The 21,621-nt window shown below is 46.4% G+C and overlaps 1 protein-coding gene across 1 annotated transcript in view; it reads left to right on the forward strand.

Annotated features, from left to right (window-relative positions):
* Positions 1-21,621, forward strand: part of Prpf6 (pre-mRNA processing factor 6) — a 48,277-nt gene that overhangs the window by 16,111 nt on the left and 10,545 nt on the right. Inside the window, exons 11-13 of the mRNA XM_027954357.2 lie at positions 8,168-8,286; positions 9,443-9,661; positions 17,890-18,012. Of these exons, the coding sequence (XP_027810158.1) occupies positions 8,168-8,286; positions 9,443-9,661; positions 17,890-18,012 (461 nt within the window). The remainder of the gene's footprint in view (positions 1-8,167; positions 8,287-9,442; positions 9,662-17,889; positions 18,013-21,621) is intronic.

The following is a 21,621-nucleotide window of genomic DNA, read 5'->3' on the forward strand; positions in this document are numbered from 1 at the left end:
CCTCTCCTCTACATGTCTGTTTTTATGCCAGAACCATGCAGTTTTTGTTTCAGTAGCTCTGTAGTATAATTTGATGTCAGGTGTTGTGATGCCTCTAGCTTTGCTTTTTTGGCTTGAATTTGCTTTGGCTACCTCCACCAGACCTTATAGTCCATGCCTACCTGCCTGTCTTCTTTCTTTCTTCCTTTCTGTACTAGGGATGGAACTCAGGGCCTAATATATGCTAGGTAAGTGTTCTGCCATTGAGCTACATCCCCAATTCTTTTTATTTTGAAGCAGGGTCATACTAAGTTGTCCAGGCTGGCCTCAAACTTGCCATCTTCCTGCCTCAACCTCTTGAGTAACGTGGATTGCAGGCGTGTGCCACCGTGCTGCACCGTGCTGTGTAGGTGTCTTGTTCTGCCTGTATTTAGTCTAGGTGCAGTTGAGTCTGTCTTGCTCTCCATTTTCAGATGTGAATTTGAAGGAGAATCAGAGATGTCTTAGGACTGTGTGCTGATAGGTCTGTGCAGGCAAGGGCTTTTGGGTGGGACATCCCTTATCTAACATGTGTAGTCTTCGCCCTCTTACTGTCTGCTGTATGTGTCTTCTATATCCTAGTTCTCCCTGAGTATGTGACTTGTGCATTCCAGCATGTTTCCTGTTGGGTCTCATGGTCTATTTTCTTGTGTGTAATGCTTAGAGCCTGTCTTAAAATAAGGCCAAGAGCAAAAAGTTAACACTGTCTTCAACTTCTTGTCTATTTCAGCCAGGAAAATAGTTCTTTGATGAAAAGTACATTAAGTGCTGGATAATTAGTGTTATTTATTTAGGAAAACTCTTACTGAATATCCCCTTCCAGTCTGATGAGGGTCACAGATGTGTTTTTAGTCACTCCCTGTTCACCACCAGATTACCTGGATGATGCCATCCCATTTCTGGTTGGCTTCAGATCTAAAAGGGGAGTGTGTTCATGGAGATGAGACCTGAGGAGGAGTGTTGGGGATTGTGGAGGGATTGCCTTTCTAGGGTCCTCTTGGGCCTTGCAGGGAGGGGCCTTCTGGCTCTGCTCACTTAGACAGTTGCTGCACCAGAGTGAAGGAGCTTCAGATCACCAGGTTTGCCGTTGCTGCTTCTCCCTGGTCCTGGTCCTGGCTGGCCCCTTCTCCTGGAGAGTTTCTGAAAACAGCATACTTTATCTGAGGTAACTACAGCAGAGCCCAGAGCTGCTGCACTGAATTGTTGGTGAGCTTTTAAGACAGGTCCCACTAACGAGCTCGGCAGTGAAAGGGAGGTGACTGCCACTGCACTAGTGCTTTAGGACCGTAGTCTTTTATTTGGAGAACAACAGTTTTAGTTTCTGGGCTGAGACAAGAGGATGCTGAATAACTTTGGGCATGTGGGTGACTTCCAAGTTTAGTGTCTTCCATCTGGGAAAAGAGGGTTGTCAGAATCAGAAGAGGTGTTGTGGCCTGTGAGTCCTTTGGTCAAGTGGGTGTCCAGTGAGCACAGTGCCCTGGAGGGGTCAGACCATTAGTTGTCTTCCTTTAGCTCCCTAAGACAAGTCCAGCCCTGGTGTGAGGGAATCACTGTCACAGCCAGTTAATGTGGTGATGGAAGTGAGACCACAGGCTCAGGTCTGCAAAGCAGGCAGCCTCTGGTGGCTTCACTGATGTGGCCTGAGAGCACAGGAATAGCACAGCCCTCAGTACACTGGGTGTCCTCCCTTAGGGTCAGATGGCCACGGGATGGGAGGTTCCGTTGGCCACTGTGTGGTCATATCTTTTTTAAAAAATATTTATTTTTTAGTTGTAGTTAGACACAATACCTTTATTTTGTTTATTTATTTTTATGTGGTGCTGAGGATTGAACCCAGGGCCTTGCACATGCTAGGCAAGCTCTCTTACCACTGAGCCACAACCCCAGCCCATGTGGTCATATCTTCATATTCAGAATGCTTTTCCATTTCTGGCCCACTCGTGGTGTGTGGCTTCATCACCTGGGCCGACTGCACTCAGTGTTTCACATGCTGCTGCTGCGTCAGGCTTCTGTGGGGTAGTCTTAGCTTGTGGAGGTATTTAGCCTAGGAGCCCTGTGAAGAACTGAGTTGTTCAGCGGGGATTGGTCTTAGCAGCTCCTGTGGATTGCTCTTGAACCCCTGATGAAAGGTGCTGGTTTTCCCAGAGGTTGGAGACATGGGGTCTTGGGATTGTCACACCTCCTCTAGGTGAAGTTAGGGACTCCACAGTTCAGTCCCACCAGGATGCCCTGTTCTTGAACGTGGAATGGTGAAGTCTGGAGTCAGGAGTGGTGACACTTGTGTGTACGTCCAATGACTTTGGAGGCTGAGGCAGGAGGATGGTAAGTGTGAGGCTAGCCTGGGTAACTTAGACACTGTGTCATAGTAAAAAGAGCTGGTGGTGTAACTTAGTAGTAGAGCATCCCCGGCCCAGTCTCCAGCATCCCCTCCCACCCACACACAGGGAGAGGTAGTTAGTGTATAGGCAGCCTTCCCTTGTGTGGAGAATCCTTTTGTGCCGCCTGCTGGAGGTAGGACTTCCTTCTTCTTCCGTTCCGCTGTGCCTGGCTGAGTGCTGTGCCTACAGAGGTGACCCAGACTTTGCCTCCAGCAAGTCTGCATCTGAGCTGGTTTTGCCTGTTCTGGCCACTGTAGTCCTATTAACTTTTTTTGAGGGGGTGGGTGGGTACAAGGGATTGAACTCGGGGGCACCTGACCACTGAATCATATCCCCAGCCCTCTTTTGTATTTTATTCGAGACAGGGTCTCACTGAATTGTTTAGCGCCTCACTAAATTGCTGAGGCTGGCTTTGAACTCACTGTCTTCCTGCCTGTGCCTCCTGAGCTGCTGGGATTATAGGGGTGCGCCACCGCACCCAGCCCTCTCATTAACTTTTATACCTAGAAATACTAAACCGAGACTCAGGACCTTCTAGACCTTAGACATGATCTCCCAGTGAATCGTGGCATCTTGGTTTCCCCCTGGGAATCAAGGATGGTGTATGAAGAAACCAGAGAGACGGTGGAGCTGTGGCCATGTGCCTGGTTAGCACCTCCTGCCTTGGGATGAGGCTTCTGACAGCTGGTGCACAGGGTGGAAGTGGGATTCAGGGCCTCGGGAGCTGTGCAGGCAGCACTGTGCCTTTGAGACTGGTGTTCTGCTATGTGGCTGGCATCTGTGCACAGGCATACACTGCATCTGATAGTGTTGGGGCCTGGCTTTGGGGAGTTTTTCTTAGTGTTCCTGCTGTTCAGGAGGATTGGCTGCCACCCTAAATAGGAGACTGTGCCCTACAGGAGTCAGTCAGGGTTGTTTGGTGCCAGTGTACCATACAGAATCCTATAAACCTCAGGGCTTTTTCTTTCTTAGTTCCCAAAGCTGCAAGTATGGGCCAAGGGAGGCAGATGATTGAGCAGCCCCAGTTATGGGCAGTGTCATTCTGTGGCTTAGGCAGCTTAACAGTGCTGTACCTGCCTTTGGTCCACTCCTGTCTCTTTCTTTCCATTTTACCTGATGAGGCCACTGCCACATCCACCCAGCCTTGAGGCTTGGTCTACAGGTAACACTGAGTTCATGGTGAGGGTGTTTTCTGGTCACCTCATGCCCCTTAATCATATGCTTGCTGCTCACCAGGGCTGCTTCCTTCAGCAGGACAGCAGGCGTTTGCGGGAGGGCAAGGCTTTCTTCCCCTGGAAGAGTGCTTAGGCTCTCCTGTTAGCCTTCCCAGAGGCTAGCATAGTCAAGTGCTGTTGGGTCTCTGGGGTTGGAAGATCGTGTGCCTGCTGAGCTGTCTGTTGCTTTAGGCCCACCACACCAAGAGCCTGGGTGATGGGGAACTAGGTAGAAGGTTACTCTGAGATGGCCCAGTGCAGGGCTAGGGCCTGGGGCCTGAATGTCATCTTCCATGTCCATAATAGGTTCTGTGAAAGAAGCAGCTGAGTTTCATCATATAAGAGGTGTTTCAGTGTATCCCAGACCACAGGACCCTGCAAAATTCCCCTTGGAGTGGGTCCTTGGGGTTTGTGGGGTATGTTGCTCTGCTACCTCCAGGGCCTGTACATCTCAGGTGCATGCTGCTGCTTGCTTGTTGGGTCTAGTCAGCATGGCAAAGTCCACACAGGAACTGGTGTGTGTGCTGTGGAGCAGACTGGTCTGCTTGGCTGTGTGGGCCTCACAGGTACTTACAGGGGCAAAACTCTGGCTCCTTAGACTTGGGAGAGCACCTGTTGCCACTAGTGAGTGGGCTCAGAGTGGGTTCTCTGGGTTTGTCCAGTTCTCCAGATGGCACCAATGTCATGTGAGAAGGTTTGTGGGTCTGCGTATTCTGCAATATTAAATTTATGTCTGTTTTCAGCAAGGAGGGCCCATGAGTTTACAGGAAAGAAGATACTCTCAGGGCGTCCTTGGAAGCATTCTGGTTTCCGAAGTCCTGAGTTGTATTCTGTCTGGGCTGACTGGGGCTCAGATTTCCGCCTTGAGGTGGAGCTCTGTTTCTGCTCTAGCCTCTGGGCTTTTGGGGAACAGTGTCTGAAGAGAGGGTCCTGCTACCTGCAACAGACTGGAGGCTCCTAGAAGGCTCCGTTCCCCTCCCTGGTGTTGCTCAGTTCCTTCTCAAAGCTGAGTCACAGTGGGTGGAGCTGCAGAGTGCCCTGTGTTCTTACAGTTAATGCCCAAGCTGCCCTAGCATGTGCACAGCCTCCCGGGGGGGGGGGGGGGGGTTCTATTTTCTGTGATATCTGTTTGCTCATCACAACCTGCCCAGGAAGTCCTTTCTCATGGAGGATGGTGGTTGCCTTCTCTGTATGCAGGGTTTTTTTTTTTTTTTTTGCTTTTTTTTAAATAGTGCTGGGGAGTCTAACTCAGGGCTTTGTATATACTTGATAAGTGCTCTATCACTGAGCTACATCCCCAGTCCCTGCAATTTGCTTTTTTTTGGTACTGGGGATTGAACTCAGGGGCACTTGACCACTGAGTCACATCCCCATCCCTATCCCTTTTTCCCTTTTCTTTCTTTTTTTTTTTTTTTTTTTTTTGCATTTTATTTAGAGACAGGGTCTTACTGAGTTGCTTAACCTTTTGCTTTTTTGCTGAGGCTGGCTTTGAACGCATGATTCTCTTGTCTCAGCCTCTCGAGTGGCTGGGATTACAGGCATATGCCTGGCTGGAATTTGCTTTTTTTTATATATTAATTAATTTATTTTTAGTTGTAGTTGGATATAAAACCTTTATATGTGGTGCTGAGGATCGACCCCAGGGCCTCGCACGTGCTAGGTGAATGCTCTTCTGCTGAGCCACAAACCCAGCTCTGCAATTTGCTTTTTAATGCTGATTTCCAATGTCCAAGAAGCATGAACCTTGTGGTGTGGTCTGTGCCACCTGCTATTCTAATAAACATACACTTGGCCCTTATAGAACAAACCCTAGGTTTTAGCACGTTCCTCTAAAAAGTGAAGGCATGTTTTACAGTCAGAGTACCATGCTACTTCTGAGTCATAACAACATAACAGTAATAATTTATTGTCTCATTCAGTGTCCACAGTGCTAAAATTTTCCACATGTCAATACATGCCACAGGCACACACACACACACAGTAGGTGTGAATCAGGCCTGAGTGGCGCCTTTGAATGACGTGTCCTTTCTAGGTTGGTGTCTGGCTTTTCCTGTGGGTTCCGCTCACTTCAGCCATGAGGCTTAATGTGGATCTGTCATTTCTTGAGACTTCTTGAAATCAGGAGGTACATTTGGAGGCTCTGCAGAATTAAGCTTGATTTTCCCCCTCTGCCTTCCTTTGTAAAAAGTGTTGGAGTGCATCAGGAAACATTCAGGCCCTCTGTTCCTGTTGACAGGTGAGATGGTCCAATAGCTGAGTGTCCTTCCTGAAGCTCTTCACAGTCATTGGGCTCCTGCTTTGAGCAGCAATTGACAGGTGCCTGTGCCCATTAGGTCATGAGGGTGTGCACAGTGGTGATAGTACAGCTCTCCTACTGTTTTTTTTTGGCGGGGAAGGGGTACCCAGGATTAAACTCAGGGGCACTTGACCACTGAGCCACTTCTCCAGCCCTGTTTTGTATTTCATTTAGAGATAGGGTCTCACTGAGTTACTTAGTGCCTAGCTTTTGCTGAGGCTGGCTTTGAATTCACCATCCTCCTTCCTCAGGCTCCCGAGCCTCTGGGATTATAGGTGTGGGCCACCATGCCTGGCTCTCCTACTGGTTTTGATTGTATTTTTAGAAGTATTCCAAAGAGAACTTCTATCAGTATTGTTTACTCTGAGTTTATTCAAGAAAGAATAGGTGCTGAATTTGTTCTTTTTGTTTGCTAGCTTTCAGAATAACCAGTGGCTCTCCAAGATGACTGGGAAATTTGTTCATTTTCTAAAGATTTAAAATCAGGGTGTGTGTGTGGTGTGTGTGTGTGTGTGTGTGTGTGTGAGAGAGAGAGAGAGAGAGAGTTTGTTTGTTTGCTGGGAATAGAAGACAGGGCCTCATATACTAGGCAACTGCTCTGCCACCGAGCCACATCCTCAGCCATTTTATTTAATTTTGAGACAGGTTCTCACAACTTGCCCAGGCTAGTCATGAACTCAAGTTCCTTCTGCTCAGCCTCCCGAGTAGCTTGGACCTTAGGACCTTAGGACCGCAGCGGTGCCTGAATAATGGTCTCTTTTTTTTTTTTTAAGCATTGTTGTATTTCATGGGTCTGAGTAGCACTTTAGCACTGCTCTGAGCTCCTGCACATTGCCTGTCATGCTGAGCACTTGAATAATACTGCAATTTGACAGTGATCCCTTATCCTTGATGTCACTTTCCCTGGCTTAAGTCACCCACATGGTCAACTATGGCCCAAAAATATAAATAGAAAATTCCAGAAATAAATAGTTTATTGGTTTTGAGTTGCTTCATTAATGGTGTGACTTAATCACATGCTTTCCTGCCTGGGACAGCATTCGTTCCCCTGTCCAGCCTCCAGTGTTCCAACTGTGTATCCCGCCTACTTGTTTGCTACTTAGTTATCATCAGGGCCTGCTGCATATTATTGCAGAGGTTACAGTTGGGTATGGTGCTGTCCACAGTTTCAGGTATTCGTTGTGGTCTTAGACTGTGGCTCACAAGTGTACAGGTGTCAGCTGTGTTCTCAGTGACCTTCAGAGTATCCCGTCTTTATCCTATACGTTGTTTTATTTTGCTCTTGATTTTTTTTTTCCCTCTTGTTTTAAAGTTCCATGACTTTTGTTTTAAGGGAAAATGTGATTCTAAGGTCTTTCTGAGGCTAGTTGTTTTTTGATTTTTTAACATTGTTTTTAAGCAAGTAAGGTGTGCCATCTGTGGTTCTCCCAAATGCTCCTGTGCCCTGTCAAGATGTAGGCATTGCCTCCCCCACCAGGTCTATAGACTGTCCTGGCTTACTGCCTCATCTCTAGCAGCCACTCTTCTTTATTTTTTTGATACCAGGGATTGAACCCAGGGGCACTTATCTGCTGAATCACACCCCCAGCCTTTTTAAATTATTATTTTTTTTTTTAAAGAAAGAGTGAGAGAGAGGGAAAGAGAGAGAGAGAATTTTAATATTTATTTTTTAGTATTTGGTGGACACAACATCTTTGTCTGTATGTGGTGCTGAGGATCGAACCCGGGCCGCATGCGTGCCAGGCAAGCGTGCTACCGCTTGAGCCACATCCCCAGCCCCTTAAATTATTTTATTTAGAGACAGGGTCTTGCTGAGTTGCTTAGCACCTCACTGTTGCTGAGGCTGGCTTTGAACTCGCTATCCCCCTGGCTCAGCTTCCCAAGCTGTAGGTGTGGGCCAGTGTACCCAGCGCAGCCAGCCTTCTGACACCTACCACCAGGACCAGTTCCACCTGTGCTCATCGTCATTGCAAGTGGGGCCTACTGGTGTCGCTGCCCTAGTACTGGCTAGCATGTTGTTGAGGTTCATTCTTCCTCCTGTGTCCTGACTCCTGCCAGTGTGACCAGTGCCTTTGATTACTCCCTTGCTTTCTGGGGTGCTCAGGTGCTCTATTTGTCTTGTGACCTGACTTGGCTGAGATCTGTAGCCCTTGGCTGTGACCAGGGGAGTTCAGCTTTTGCTGGAAGCAGCATGCTTCTGCATGAACCCCTTGCTTTTGTTTCCCCTTTCTGTGACCTGCTTTCGTGTTTGCCTTTCCCAGCCCTTGAGCATGTTCCAAACTCGGTTCGCTTGTGGAAAGCGGCTGTTGAACTGGAAGAGCCAGAAGATGCTAGGATCATGCTCAGCCGAGCTGTAGAGTGCTGCCCCACCAGTGTGGAGGTAAGTGTGCTGGGCTCAGGAAGACCCAAGCCTTTCAGTGTCTGCAGCAACCCACAAGGAGCAAGGTCTCACCTGGGCTCTGATTTCTGGCGTAGAAGGCAGGGTGAAACCCAGTTTCGTTGCACAGCTGCCAGGCAGGGTGGTAGGTGGCTTCAGTTAGGCATATGCTGACAGAAGTGCAGAGCAGGAGTGGGTGCATGAATTGGGGAATGGGCATGCAGAACTAAATCTTTGCTCACCCCAGACCACTACAGAAAATTGCACTGGGCACTCTTTCAGGGATATTACTTCTAATGCACCTCAGAGTTTATAGGTGGGAACTGAAGGGTGGCAGGTATGCAAAGCAGTGTGCTGTTCTGCCAGCCCCTCGTGGCTCATCTCCTCACCTCATGGCTGGTGGGGTTTCTTTAGTTGAAGCATTGCAATTCACAGCATTCTGTGCAGTGATTTTTGTCTTGGTTTTATGATATCCAGTATGTCTTTAATTATTCTAAGGGACATTGTGAAATTCTGCAATTAATCTTATTTTATTGACATAAAAATAAATAGAGCCCATACACATTTTGGGATGGAGTGATGCAGAATTAACAGATCTAGGATGAGAATTCCAGAAGGCTGAGCAGCCATCTCTCCTCCAACCCACCCTACTCACCAACTGCCCCACCATCTGATGTCAGGCTGACATACTCTATACATTTATCCAGGGCTTAGGACCTCTGATCAAGAGTGCCATCAACTTTTCGTGTACCAGTCGCTGAGTCAGAAGCACAACCAAATGGTCAATTGATGAGAAATGTTGCTGTAAACATTTTCTGGGCTCTTGTTTAAATGGTCCTTAAAGATTTTTTTCCCCCTCAATAGTAGGGATTGAACCCAGGGTCTTGCACATGCTAGGCAAATGATCTTCCACTGAGCTGCATCCCCATCCCTTTGAAAATTTTTGTTCTGAGTCAAGATCTCACCAACTTGCTCAAGCTGGTCTCCTGCCTTGGCCTCCCAGGTAGCTGAGATTGCAGGCATCTGCCAGTGTGCCCAGTTTAGTTTTGAGAAAGCAGGTGCTATGGGGTCCTTGAAGTTGGCTTATCCCAGGTCTGGAGGGTAGTGCTCCATGCTAGTGGCTGTCAGCATACTGTCCTCTTTCTGATATCCTCTCTAGCTCTGGCTTGCTCTCGCGAGGCTGGAGACTTATGAAAATGCCCGCAAGGTCTTAAACAAAGCACGGGAGAACATTCCTACAGACCGGCACATCTGGATCACAGCTGCCAAGCTTGAGGAGGCCAATGGGAACACACAAATGGTGGAGAAGATCATCGACCGAGCCATCACCTCACTGCGGGCCAATGGTGTAGAGATCAACCGTGAGCAGTGGATTCAGGTAGGCTACCCTGTGTCCTGTGTTCACATGAAAGCAGATGTGTTCCCCAGGCTGAGGCCTCACATAGGGTAGGGGATGTTCCACTTACCTGTAGACTTGGGGCTGGAGAATCCTCTGAAGCTCATGTAGATCACCCCTAGGGCGTGGTCTTCCGTTGTCCCCTCCAAGGAGCCACAAGCAAATGAGGCTTCTGCTGTTTGGCTCTACTGAGCAGAAGTGCTTTGTAATGGCCCTGTACCCTAACTCCCCAGAGCCGTGTCCTGTCAGGAGGGCCCTTCTGTGCTGGAAAGTGCTCACACTGCTTTGTAGCCTGCCTTCTGTGCCACAGGCAAATGGCTACTCACTGGTCATCTGTAGCCGGCTGCTGCTCCAGATGCTCAAGAGTGTGCTATTCCTTTCCTCTGTGAGACTCCTGGGGAGATTGTGTCAACTCTGCCCCAATGTGTTCCTAGGTCTCATGACCCTCCTCTCACTCAGCACCTGTCCTTTGTTTCATAGGATGTTATTCGGCCATGTGGCTCCTTTCTGTGTTTGGCAGTTTTATGGGGAGAGGTATTAGGTGTTGAACCTGGACCCTTACTCTTGCTAGGCAAGCACTTTACCACTGAGCCACATCCCCAGGTCTTTTTGAGACAATTGTTAAGTTGTCCAGGCTGATCAGGAACTCATGACCCTCCTGCCTCAGCCTCCAAAGTAGATGGGACTACTTGTGCCCCTTTCCTTGAGGCCTTGTTACTTTTTTTTTTTTTTCTAAGATGCAGGGTTGGGGTTATGGCTCAATGGTATTGTGCTTACCTAGCATGTCAAAGCCCTGGGTTCAATCCCCAGCACTGCAAAAAAAAAAAAAAAAAAAAAAAGAAAGAAAGAAAGAAAAAGAAAAACTCAGGTGCAAGACCTCAGATTGTATGCCTCTCTGAACTTAACCCTTCAGCCCAGGCTCCTTTGGTCCTGCAACCTTGTTGCTGCTGTTTCTGAGACTTTTCTGTGCTTCTCTGTGTGCAGGTCTCCAGCAGGTGTAATTTTCTCCTGCCTGCATTTAATGTTTGTTTAGTGTAGGTCTGCCTACGGAAATTTTTTCTGCTTTTGTGTGTCTGGAAACAGTCTTTATTGCACCTTTGTCTTTGAAGGATATTCATGGTTGGTGTAGAAGTCAGGGTGATACCTCTTTCTCCAGTGCTTCAAGGATGCATCTCACTGTCTTCTCAGCTACACTATTCCAGTGAGCAGTGTGTTGTTGTCTTGTTTTGAATTCTGGCAGTGTTTAAGATTTTTTCCATCTGATTTTGATTGTGACAGGCCTTAGTGTAGTGTTCTTCATGTTTCTTATGCTTGAAGTTCATCAAGCATTTCCCAGATTAAGGTATGATTAATATTGGATAAAATTCACTCTTTTACAGTGTATAAATCAAGTCAGCTGTGGTGGCACATCTCTAATCTTGTGAGAAATAGAAAGTTTGGTGGTCCATTTTCAGAATATAGCATTTAACTTTAGTTGGATCTAGTTATAACCATTTTAATTACTAGTCCTTATCTTTGTTATCCCAATTTTAAAATTAGCTAATCATGTAGATTGTACCTACCCCTGAGCTCCTCCAAACAGCACTGTGTCGGGGATGAAAGCTGCCCACCAGGTTCCATTCACGCTCTTCTAGCAGGAGTAAATGCCTTGCCCACCCACTTTCAAGTGTCTGATTTCTTTTTTTTTGGGCGGGGAGGGGGTAGGAGCACCAGGGATTGAATTTAGGGGCACGTTACCACTGAGCCACATCCCTAGCCCTATTTTGTATTTTAATTTAGAGAGAAGGTCTCACTGAGTTGCTTGGCACCTTTTTTGCTGAGGCTGGCTTTGAACTCACAATCTTCCTGTCTCAGCCTCCCAAGCCACTGGGATTACAGGCATGTACCCTATGCCCAGCACATGTCTGATTTCTTGTGACACCTTGGTATTTCTAACAATCCCAGTGACTCAGGTGACTGAGGCAGAAGGACCACAAGTTCAAGGGAAGCCTGGGGGACTTAGTAAGACCCTGTATCAAAATAAAATAAGAAAGGTGGTGGGGCTTGTAGCTTAGTGGTAGAGTACTTGCCTAGCATGAGTGATTTCCAGCACCCAAAAAAAGGGGGGTGGGGAGCACTGTGGTAGAATGCCCCTGGGTTCAATTCACAGCACCACAAAATAAATAAAGTATACTGTTGGGCAGTTTTTAGTATGTTCCTGGCTTTTCAGCCCTCACTGTAATCTTGATATTCTCCTGTTACTAGTGAGGAGATGCTGTGCCCATCAGCCAGCCATCCCCGATTCCCTGCCCTCCCTAAGCAAGCTCTTTTTTTTCCTTTGAAGACTTGGTTTTCTACCTTTTCCCTTTCTACTTTCCTCTCTCTGGAAATTAGAGGTAAATGGAGTATACAGTGTATGGTCTTCTGAAACTTGGCTTTCACTTGGTATGGGACTTCCATGTTGTACTATAGATGTACTGAAATCGTTTACCTTTTATCTTATTATTATTTTTATTTTTTATAACCAAAGATTGAACCCAGAAGTGCTTAACCACTGAGCTACATCCCCAGCCCTTTATTTTTTGCTTAGAGACAGGTTCTCGTTAAGTTGCTTAGTGTCTTACTAAGTTGCTGAGGCTGGCTTTGAACTTGTGATTCTCCTACCTCGGCCTCCTAAGCTATTGGGATTACAGGCATGTGCCACTGCACCCAGCTCTTTCACCTTTAAAATTTTTACCTTTTTAAATTGGATTGTTTCAGTTGTTACTGTTGTCTGCTGTTTTATTACTATGTTGTATCGAGTGGTTTTTTTTTTTTTTTGAGGGTGGGTATCAGGGATTGAATTCAGGGACACTTGACTACTGAACCACATCCCCAGCCTTATTTTGTATTTTATTTAGAGACAGGGTCTCACTGAGTTGCTTGGCATCTCACTTTTGCTGAGGCTGGCTTTGAACTCACAATCTTCCTGTTTCAGGCTCCCAAGCCGCTTGGATTACAGGTGTGCACCATCGTGGTGCTGGGGATTGAACCCAGGGCCTTGTGAATGCTAGGCAAGTGCTTACCACTGAGCCACATTGAAGCCCTAAGTTCTTTATGTATATTCTGGATATAAATCCCTTATCAGATAGATGATATACAAATGCTTTCTCACATTCTGTGTGTTGTCTTTTCACTTTCTTGACTATATTGCATATAGCATAAATGTTTTTAATTTTGCTTGTTAAAATTATACATCAAATTGATCTTCTTTTTGTGATCATGCTTCAGGTGTCATATCAGAATTTTACCCTGACTCAGTGCTGTTAACATTTGCTCCTGTATTTTTTGAAGTTTCATTGTTTAGGACTGTGGCTGTTTTTTTTTTTTTTTTAAATCTTTATTTTATTTTATTTATTTTTATGTGTGATGCTGAGGATGGAACCCAGGGCCTGGCACATGCTAGGCGAGCTCTCTATCACTGAGCCACAACCCCAGCCCCAGGGGCTGGTTTTAAGTTAGTGCTTGCACATGATATGAGGTGGGGACTCACCTCATTCTTTGGTGTGTGCACATCTAGTTGTCCCAGCACCACTGATTCTTCTTACCCCTCTGAATGGTCTTGGCATGCTTGTTGAAAATCTGTGGATCGTCATTGTGAGGGTTCGTTCTGGACTTGGATCTTCTATGCTGGTCTGCATGTCTTTCTGCAGTTCCACACTGTTCTGACAAATGCAGCTGTATCTGTTTTGAAGTTGGGAAGTGTTAGTCCTGTCTTCTCCTTTTCCAAACAGTTTTGACTATGCTTACTTCTTTGTAAGTAAATTCTATATGAATTTTAGGATCTGCCAAAAAAACAGCTGGCATTTTGATAGGGCATCGATTCAATTTGATCAATTTGAGGAATGTTGTCATCTTAATATTTAGTTGTCTTATCTGTGTGGGTGAGATATCTTCTATTTTTTTAGAAGATATCTTTAAAATTTTTCAGCAGTGTTTCAGTATGCAAATCTTGCACTTCTTTTGTTAAACTCATTTCTAAGTGTTTTACTTTTGTTGCAGTACTGGGTATTAAGCCCAGGTCTTTGTGTGTGCCAACTCCACCCCTGAGCCCTATTTTATTATTTTTGGTTGCTATTTTAAGTGGAATTATTTTTAAGTTGTTGATAATGTGTGTGCATGTGCACCATACTGATAGTTTAAAGCAGGGGCACTTTACCACTGAGCAACATACTCAACCTCTTTTTTTTTTTTTTTTTTCTTAATTTTGAGACAGAGTCTCACTAAGTTGCTTAGGGCTTCACTAAGTTGCTGAGACTAAAAAAACTTGAACTTGCAATCCTCCTGCCTCAACCTCTCATCTTGCTGGGATTATAGGCATGCACCACCATGCCCAGCCCCAGTTCTCCCTCCCCCCTCCCCTCTCTCCCTTTCTTTCTTTCTAACTCAGGGGTACTCAATCACTGAGCCATATCCCCAAGCCTTTATTATATTTTATTTAGAGATAGGGTCTCACTGAGTTTCTTAGGGCCTGGCTAAATTGCCGAGGCCGGCTTTGAACTCATGATCCTCCTACCTTAGTCTCCCAAGCTGCTGGGATTATAGGTGTGTGCCACCGAACCCGTCTAGTTTCTCTATTTCTTTAAGATCACTTACCTTTTTTTTCGATAGTGTCTAACCTGCTCTTTATTTCTTAAGGTGTATTTTTCATCTTGGATCTTTTGGTGTCCATTTCTAGAAATTTAGTTTTAGTCTTTTCTTTCATGTCTCTGCCTGATTCTGGACACATGGAGCGTAGTCACAGTGCATGTTTCAGCATCCTTGTCTGCTGCTTCTGACAGCTGTCATATGGCTTAGTTTTGATGGATCTTCCCCTTCTTGTTGTGGAATTACGCACGCCTGGTTTGTTGCTAAATATTGTGAGGCTGACCTTGCTGGACCCTAGACATATTTACGTTTCTTTAAATACTCTAGAGCTTGGTGTTGGAGTGCAGCTTTATCACTGGGAGTGACTTCGATTCTTCAGGTTTTGCTTTTACGTGTTGTAATTCAGGACCCAAGGGGTATTTAGCCTTGGGCTGACTGCCCCACCAAGCCTGGCCCTCTCTGTGTCTTCTCCCAGTGCTTTATGCCTCTTGAGATATTTTAGTGTGGCTGGGTACAGTAGGCACTGGTTGGGGCCCTGTGTGTGGTCCCAGGGTTGCTCTTGTTAATCCTTCCAGTGGTTCTTTTTGGATGGTGGTGCCCTGGTTAGACTCATGGGTTCTCCCTACAGGGCAGAGCTCTGGGATTCTGCTGTGTATCCTAATATTTGGTACTGGATGCTCTGTCCTCCCTGTTTTCCCTGGACTCTCCACCACCTCTGCTCAGGGAGTCCCTTTGATCTGTGGCCTAGAAATTCCCAGACAGTGGGCTTGGGCACCATGCAGCACCCTCAGCCTTTTCCTGTGTCTCAGTCCTCACCACGTGTGGCTCCAGCCACTGCTTCTATGTTTTGTCCTGGTTGTCTGCTTGTGTTGGGAGAGGGTCTACCTACGCTAACAGTTGCGGTGCTTTCCCAGCCCCAGGGCACCATGAGGGCTGGTTCTGGCCCTCCTGAGGGCTCACTCTGCCAGTTCTGTGAGGTCCTCATTGCAGTCCTGGTGGTGGTGGTACATGGAGCCGAGCCAAGCCAGGGTTCCCCAGTCCCCCTCTGGTGCACTTCCTTGGCCAACAGTGAGTCCCATTTGCTCTACTAGCTTGCATTCTCCACCTGGCTGAGAAGAATGCTATATAAGGTGAGGGAGAACCCTGAGCCTGTGCCAGGGTGCAGGGAAACTTGGCTTGAGCTTGGCTGTGCATGTCCTACTCTCCTCACTGGCTGCCTTTCCTACCCAGTCATTTTGGGTCGCTGTGTTTCCACAGTGCCCTGCAGGGAGTGCTGTGACATCCAGGTGACTTGCCTCCTGAGCAGTGGTCACCATTACCAACTTCCTACTATGTGCCAGACTTTAATTGCTTGTTGTATTGTGATATCTCCTTCAAGTGCAGCTTCTAGGCACCATACTCCTAAAAATCTTAGAGATGCCACTTATGGTCATCCCTGACCTGAGCCAGGGGGCTTTCTTTCACAAATGCTGTGTGCTCCCTTCTCTTCCTTGGTTTTTCTTTTTGTCTTGCTGGACCTTCCTCCACCACCTTTGTTGGTTTCCCTTTTCTTTTCAGTTTATAATAAGTGCTGGCAGTTTAGTCCTTAGCCCTTTTGTAGACTTTTCTGTGCTTGCCCATTGCTTGGAATGTTGTTTAGTGCCAGGAACCCTCAGGTGTGCTGTCACCTGTCAGGGTACATGTGGGGGTGACTCCTGCGGCTTTCTACTTGCAAGCCATGTTGTGAAAGTGTGCTGTGCACACAGGGACATGCTTGTTAGGTGGACCCCTGGAAGTGGAGGTGCAGGTCAAGTGCATATGCTTTATTTTGATGGAGGGTGTGAAGTTGCTAGCTGTAGAGGTCATTGTGTGTGCGGAGTAGTGTGAGGTATGTACCTGCATTCACCAAGTGAGCCAGCCAGCACACACCTCAGTGTTACTCATCCCAAAAAGATGCTAAAATTCTCATCAGAGTGAGAATGGTCAGGCATGGTGGCACATGCCTGTAATCCCAGTGGCTCAGGAGGCTGAGGCAGGAAGATCCTAAGTTTAAAGCCAGCCTTGGCAACTTGGTGAGGCCCTAAGCAATTCAGCGAGACCCTGTCTCCAAAAAAATATAAAAGAGGTCTGGGGATATGGCTCAGTGATAAGTGCCCCTGGGTTCAATCCCCAGTAGTTAAAAAAAAAAAAAAAAAGTAAGATTGACTTTGGATTTCTTTTCCAGTTGTTTAAATTTGTTTTCGTTTTTATTTTTTGGTGTCTATGTCCTTTGCAGTGTTTCTTTATTGAATCAAGGGATTTTTTTCTTTTTCTTTTTTTGTGGTACTAGGGATTGAGCCTAGGGGTGCTCTGACACTGAGCTACATCCTCAGCCAGCACCTACATCTTGAGTTGCAGCCTTTTTTAATGTGACAGGGTTTCACTGTGTTGCTGCATCAATGTTCTGTTTTTTAATTAATATGAAGGTACTTATTTTATCATCTCAAATCTTCAGTCATCATTTTTGTGTCTCCTGCTATGAAGCTTGGTTGGTTTCTTTCTGCACATCCTAAGATCTGCTTTCTTTGGGCTGGGGTTGTGGCTCAGCGCTAGAGGGCTAGCCTTACACGTGCGATCCTCGGCACCACATAAAAACAAATAAAAGAGGGCTGGGGATGTGGCTCAAGCGGTAGCGCGATGCGAGCGGCCCAGGTTTGATCCTCAGCACCACATACAACAAAGATGTTGTTTCTGCCGAAAACTAAAAGAAAAAAAAAAAGATTAAAAATTAAAATTCTCTCTCTCTCTCTCTCTCTTTAAAAAAAAAAAAAAATAAATAAATAAAAGAAAAATAAGGGCTTGTGTCCAACTACAACTAAAAAATAAATATTAAAAAAAAAAAAAAAAAAAGATTTGCTTTCCTGAAGCAGGAGTTCTTTTCTGATGTTGGTCTACCTGGTAGAAGGCTCTGTGATTGGTTGCCCCTGCCCCCTGGGTGTTCTGTCACACCCCCTATGCACCTGGCTCCCTGCCAGTCATATTTGCCTGGCTGGGTCAAAACATTTCCTTCTTTTGCCTTGAGTTCCAGCCCAACAAATACAGTTATTTTGAACTTGTCTTTCACTCTTCCTACTTTGAAAGTTTCCTTAGTATAGGAAACCTATAGCCACTGAATGGCCTAATATAATTGCTTGTGCATAGTAAGTGCTCACTTAAAGTTCATTGCATGGATGAGTATGCTTGCATTCAGTCATTTCGGTATTTATTTATTTTTTAAATATTTTTTATTAGTTCTAATTAGTTGCTCATGGCATTTGAATGCATTTTGACACATTGTACATACATGAAGTATAGCTTCTCATTTGTCTGGTTGTACATGATATAGAGTTACACAGATGTATGTAATCATATATGCACACAGGGTAATAATTTCCAATTCATTCTACTATCATTCCTACCTCCACACCTCATTCAGTATTTATTGTATGGTAGGTGGCAAGGACAGGTGCTTAGGAAACAGGGCAGACGTGGTGTTTAGTCCGAGCCCTGAGCTATGCCTTGTGACACCACCGCCCAGCAATAACGTGCTCCTTTTCAGGCGATTTGACTTCAAAATTCAAAAAACAGAATTTCTGTGTCTTTTTCAGGATGCTGAGGAGTGCGACAGGGCAGGGAGCGTGGCCACCTGCCAGGCAGTCATGCGCGCTGTGATTGGAATCGGGATCGAGGAAGAAGATCGGAAGCACACCTGGATGGAAGACGCTGACAGTGTGAGTGTGGCCTGCAGGTGTTTGTACAAGACCTGGAGCCTCTGAGAGTGACATCAGGCCCTAGCACTAGTAGGCAGTTCTAAAAGTCTTTTTGACATTCTCATCGTAAATGTAGTTGCAGTTGAACGGAAGGATTTCCTGTGAACCTGAATTTCTGTGAAGAGCGTTTTTGTGTGTATGGGTGGGAGGCACTGGGGATTGAACCCAAGGGCCCTCTACCATCGAGCAACATCCCCAGCCCTTTTTATTTTGGGATAGGGTCTCATTGATTTGCTGCCTGGCCTGGAATTTGCATCCACCTGCCTCAGACTCCTGAGTTGCTGGGATCACAGGTGAAGAGCTAATGAGGCTAAGTGGCTAAGGAACCCAGTGTGTCACCTAGTGTCACACAGCAGGTGGCAGCATGTTGGCTGCAGTGCCCTTAGCTGACTACCTCAGTGACATCAGGTGCTTCCCATTCCCTGGTTTCTGCTGCATGTTTCATTTCAAAACATTCCAAATACAGAGTTTTGCCTCCTTTGGGATTATTTTCCTCAGAACAAGTTTCCAGAAGAAAGATCATAGGGCCAAATTGATAAGCGTGTTTAAGGCCAGCCTTAGCAAGACCCTGTCTCAGAATAAAATAAAAAGTGGTAGAGCATCCCTGGGTTTAATTCTCAGTAGTAACAAAAAAAAAAAAAAAAAAAAAAAATATATATATATATATATATATATATATATATATATATATATATATATATATATATATATATATATAAAGTATTAATACAGACATGGCCCTCTGTTTTTAGCTTTTCATTCGGAAATAATAATATCAGATGTACTTTAATGTTGCAAAACTGCAAAGAGTTCTTCCATGCCCCTCGCCTCACTCCCCCAAGTTACCACTCTGCCAGTGTGCCTTGATGTCCTCATTCAGGGGCACACGCCTGCACTGTGCTGCCGCTCCTGAACTGCTAGGGAAGCTTGTGCAGACTTGCAGTCCTTTGCTCCTCAACACTGTGGCACAGCACAGCATGTGTGCTGTTGCCTACCCTATAGACCTGGCTCATATCTCACCAGGCAAAAGAAAGAGGCAACTATGTTCTGCTTAGAACTGTTCAGGGCCATGTGCTCAGGCCAGTCTGGACCAGGCCTGGTCTGTCTGTGTGTTTCAAGTCTGAATCTTGATTACAGGCTGCAGTGTCATAGGTCCTTCTTTGACCTGGGTCTCTGCACTATTTGCTCATGGCTGGGTTGAGGTCCTGTGCCTGGCAGGGTCTCCTTGTGCTCACTGACCAGCTGGTTCAGGGCATGGTGCCAGGTCTCTCCTCTCTGTGGCTGCTCTTTTTTCCTTTGGGACTAGTAAGCATTTGTGAGGAGAAACCTTGAGACTGTGTGAATACCCTGTTCTCCCCAGACTTTGACCCATTATTTTCAGGAGCTGATAATGGCAATTTTGGCCAAATCATTTGTTTCTATGTAGTGTTTGCCAGATAATCAATTTGGCTGGGTGTGAGTTGGCGGGAGAGGACAGTTCTGGGGATTGAATTCAGGGTGACTCTTCCACTGAGCTATACCCCCTACTTCTTTAAAACACATTTTTATTTTGAGAGTGTCTAAGTTGCCCAGGCTGGCCTGGAACTTGAGATCCTCCTGCCTTAGCTTCCCCGGTTACTGGGATCACAGGTGTGTGCCACAGCCCAGGCAAATAATTGGTTTCCTTAATACTATTTGTTGTACATGTTGTGAGCTGCTGCTATGTAGTCATGGAGAGCAGCTTCCCACACTTTGCTATGTGAGTGCTTATCCCTTTCCATCTGGGCAGGCTAAGGACTTTTCCCCAGCCTGTGGGGTCATGCTCCAAGGCCAGCATCTCTGAAGCCTCTGAGCCTGTATTTTCAGGTCCCAGTGTGGCATGACCCAGAGCACAGGCACTGGCTTGTTGACCTGCATATGGAAGTTGAAACCTAGGTTAGTGGTGATGGTCTTTCAGAAGATTTTTTATCATGTTGGAGCTGTGGTTGCAGGTCAGTGATAGGGCGTGTGCATGTACCAAGCATTGCCTTTGATCCCAGCACCAAATAAATAAATAAATAAAGTATAAAGACTAATTTAAGGGCTGGGGATGTGGCTCAAGCGGTAGCGCGCTTGCCTGGCATGTGTGCGGCCCGGGTTCGATCCTCAGCACCACATACAAACAAAGATGTTGTGTCCGCCGAAAACTAAAAAATAAATATTAAAAAAAAAGACTAATTTAATCCGAGCACAATGCCTGTAATCAAAGTGACCCAGGAGGCTGAGGCAGGAGGATTGCAAGTTCCAAGGCTGGCAGTAATTTAGTGCCAAAATAAATTAGAAAGGGCTGGGGATGTAGTTCAGTGGTTAAGCATCCCTATGTTCAAAAAAAGACTAATTTAACAAACTTTTGTAGTCTCTGTATTGAGTGAAAATTCCTTGGTTAAATGAAAGAATCCAGTACCTGGTGTCCAGCCCTCTTTATTCTGGACATAGAGTCATAATGCTTTCCCCCTTTATCCTTCTCCTTATGGCTTTTGACCACTTCAGAGGCCCTTGGTGGATGTCACTGCAGGTGATGCCTATCTTGACTAGAGTAAGTACAGTTACTTTTCAACACTTTGTGATGTAAGAGTCAGAACTGAAGTTTCTCTTGTACTAGAAGTAGGGAGTGTTCTCTAGTGTCCTCCCCACCCTGGGACTGGCTCATCCACCCCAAGACCCTGGACACCTAATTGATCCTGTGGGGTGTCCCAGCTGTTCTGCAGACAGTTGTAAGATCAGACAAGGAGCCGGGCACAGTGGCACATGCCTGTAATCCCAGCGGCTGGAGAGGCTGAGGCAGGAGGATCGCGAGTTTAAAGCCAGCCTTAGCAGTGGTGAGGTACTAAGCAATTCAGTGAGACCCTGTCTCTAAATAAAATACAAAATAGGGCTGGGGATGTGGCTCACTTGTTGAGTACTCCTGACTTCAATCCCCGGTACCTCTCACACCCCCTCCCCGCCAAGATCAGACAAGGTGGTGGAGGATGTGAAAGCCTTGTCACTGGCCCCATCTGCTTTGGACAGCAGTCACAGGGGAGACAGGGGAGACAGGCTTGCTCTGTCCATGTCTGACACAGCATGCAAGGCAGGTCTCTCCCTGATTTCTGTGGAGGTTGAGTCAGAGGGAGACTCCATGACAGAGGAGGTCACATCTGCTCCTTGTCCCCTCCCATTTCCACACACTGAGTGTCCTTTCTCTGGAAGGGCAGCTGTCCATCTGGGAAGGGATCTTGTATGGCCAGGTACCTCCCCTGTGGCATTTTGGCATTCATGGCTGAAAAACTTTGTCCTTGTCCCTTCTCCCTAGTGGCCTTTTACTCACCTCCAGATTTTAATCCCTTCTTGGTACAAGGGTTCCTTGGATGTCTGCATGGTATGGAAGGCAGTGATTTCTCTTGGGGATGGTTCCCGTGGTCCTGTGTGCAGTTGCTAGAGGACAGATGTCTGCGCCTGTGCAGTGAGTCTGGTTGTCACGGCCACAGCGGCAGATGCATTCAGCTGGCTGCTGGGTACTCTGTCACTGCAGGTGATGGCTAGGGTCTCACTCAGTTCTGTTGTTTGAATCTA

The sequence above is a fragment of the Marmota flaviventris genome, chromosome 2, assembly GCF_047511675.1.
Source record: "Marmota flaviventris isolate mMarFla1 chromosome 2, mMarFla1.hap1, whole genome shotgun sequence".
NCBI classification, from domain to species: Eukaryota; Metazoa; Chordata; class Mammalia; order Rodentia; family Sciuridae; genus Marmota; species Marmota flaviventris.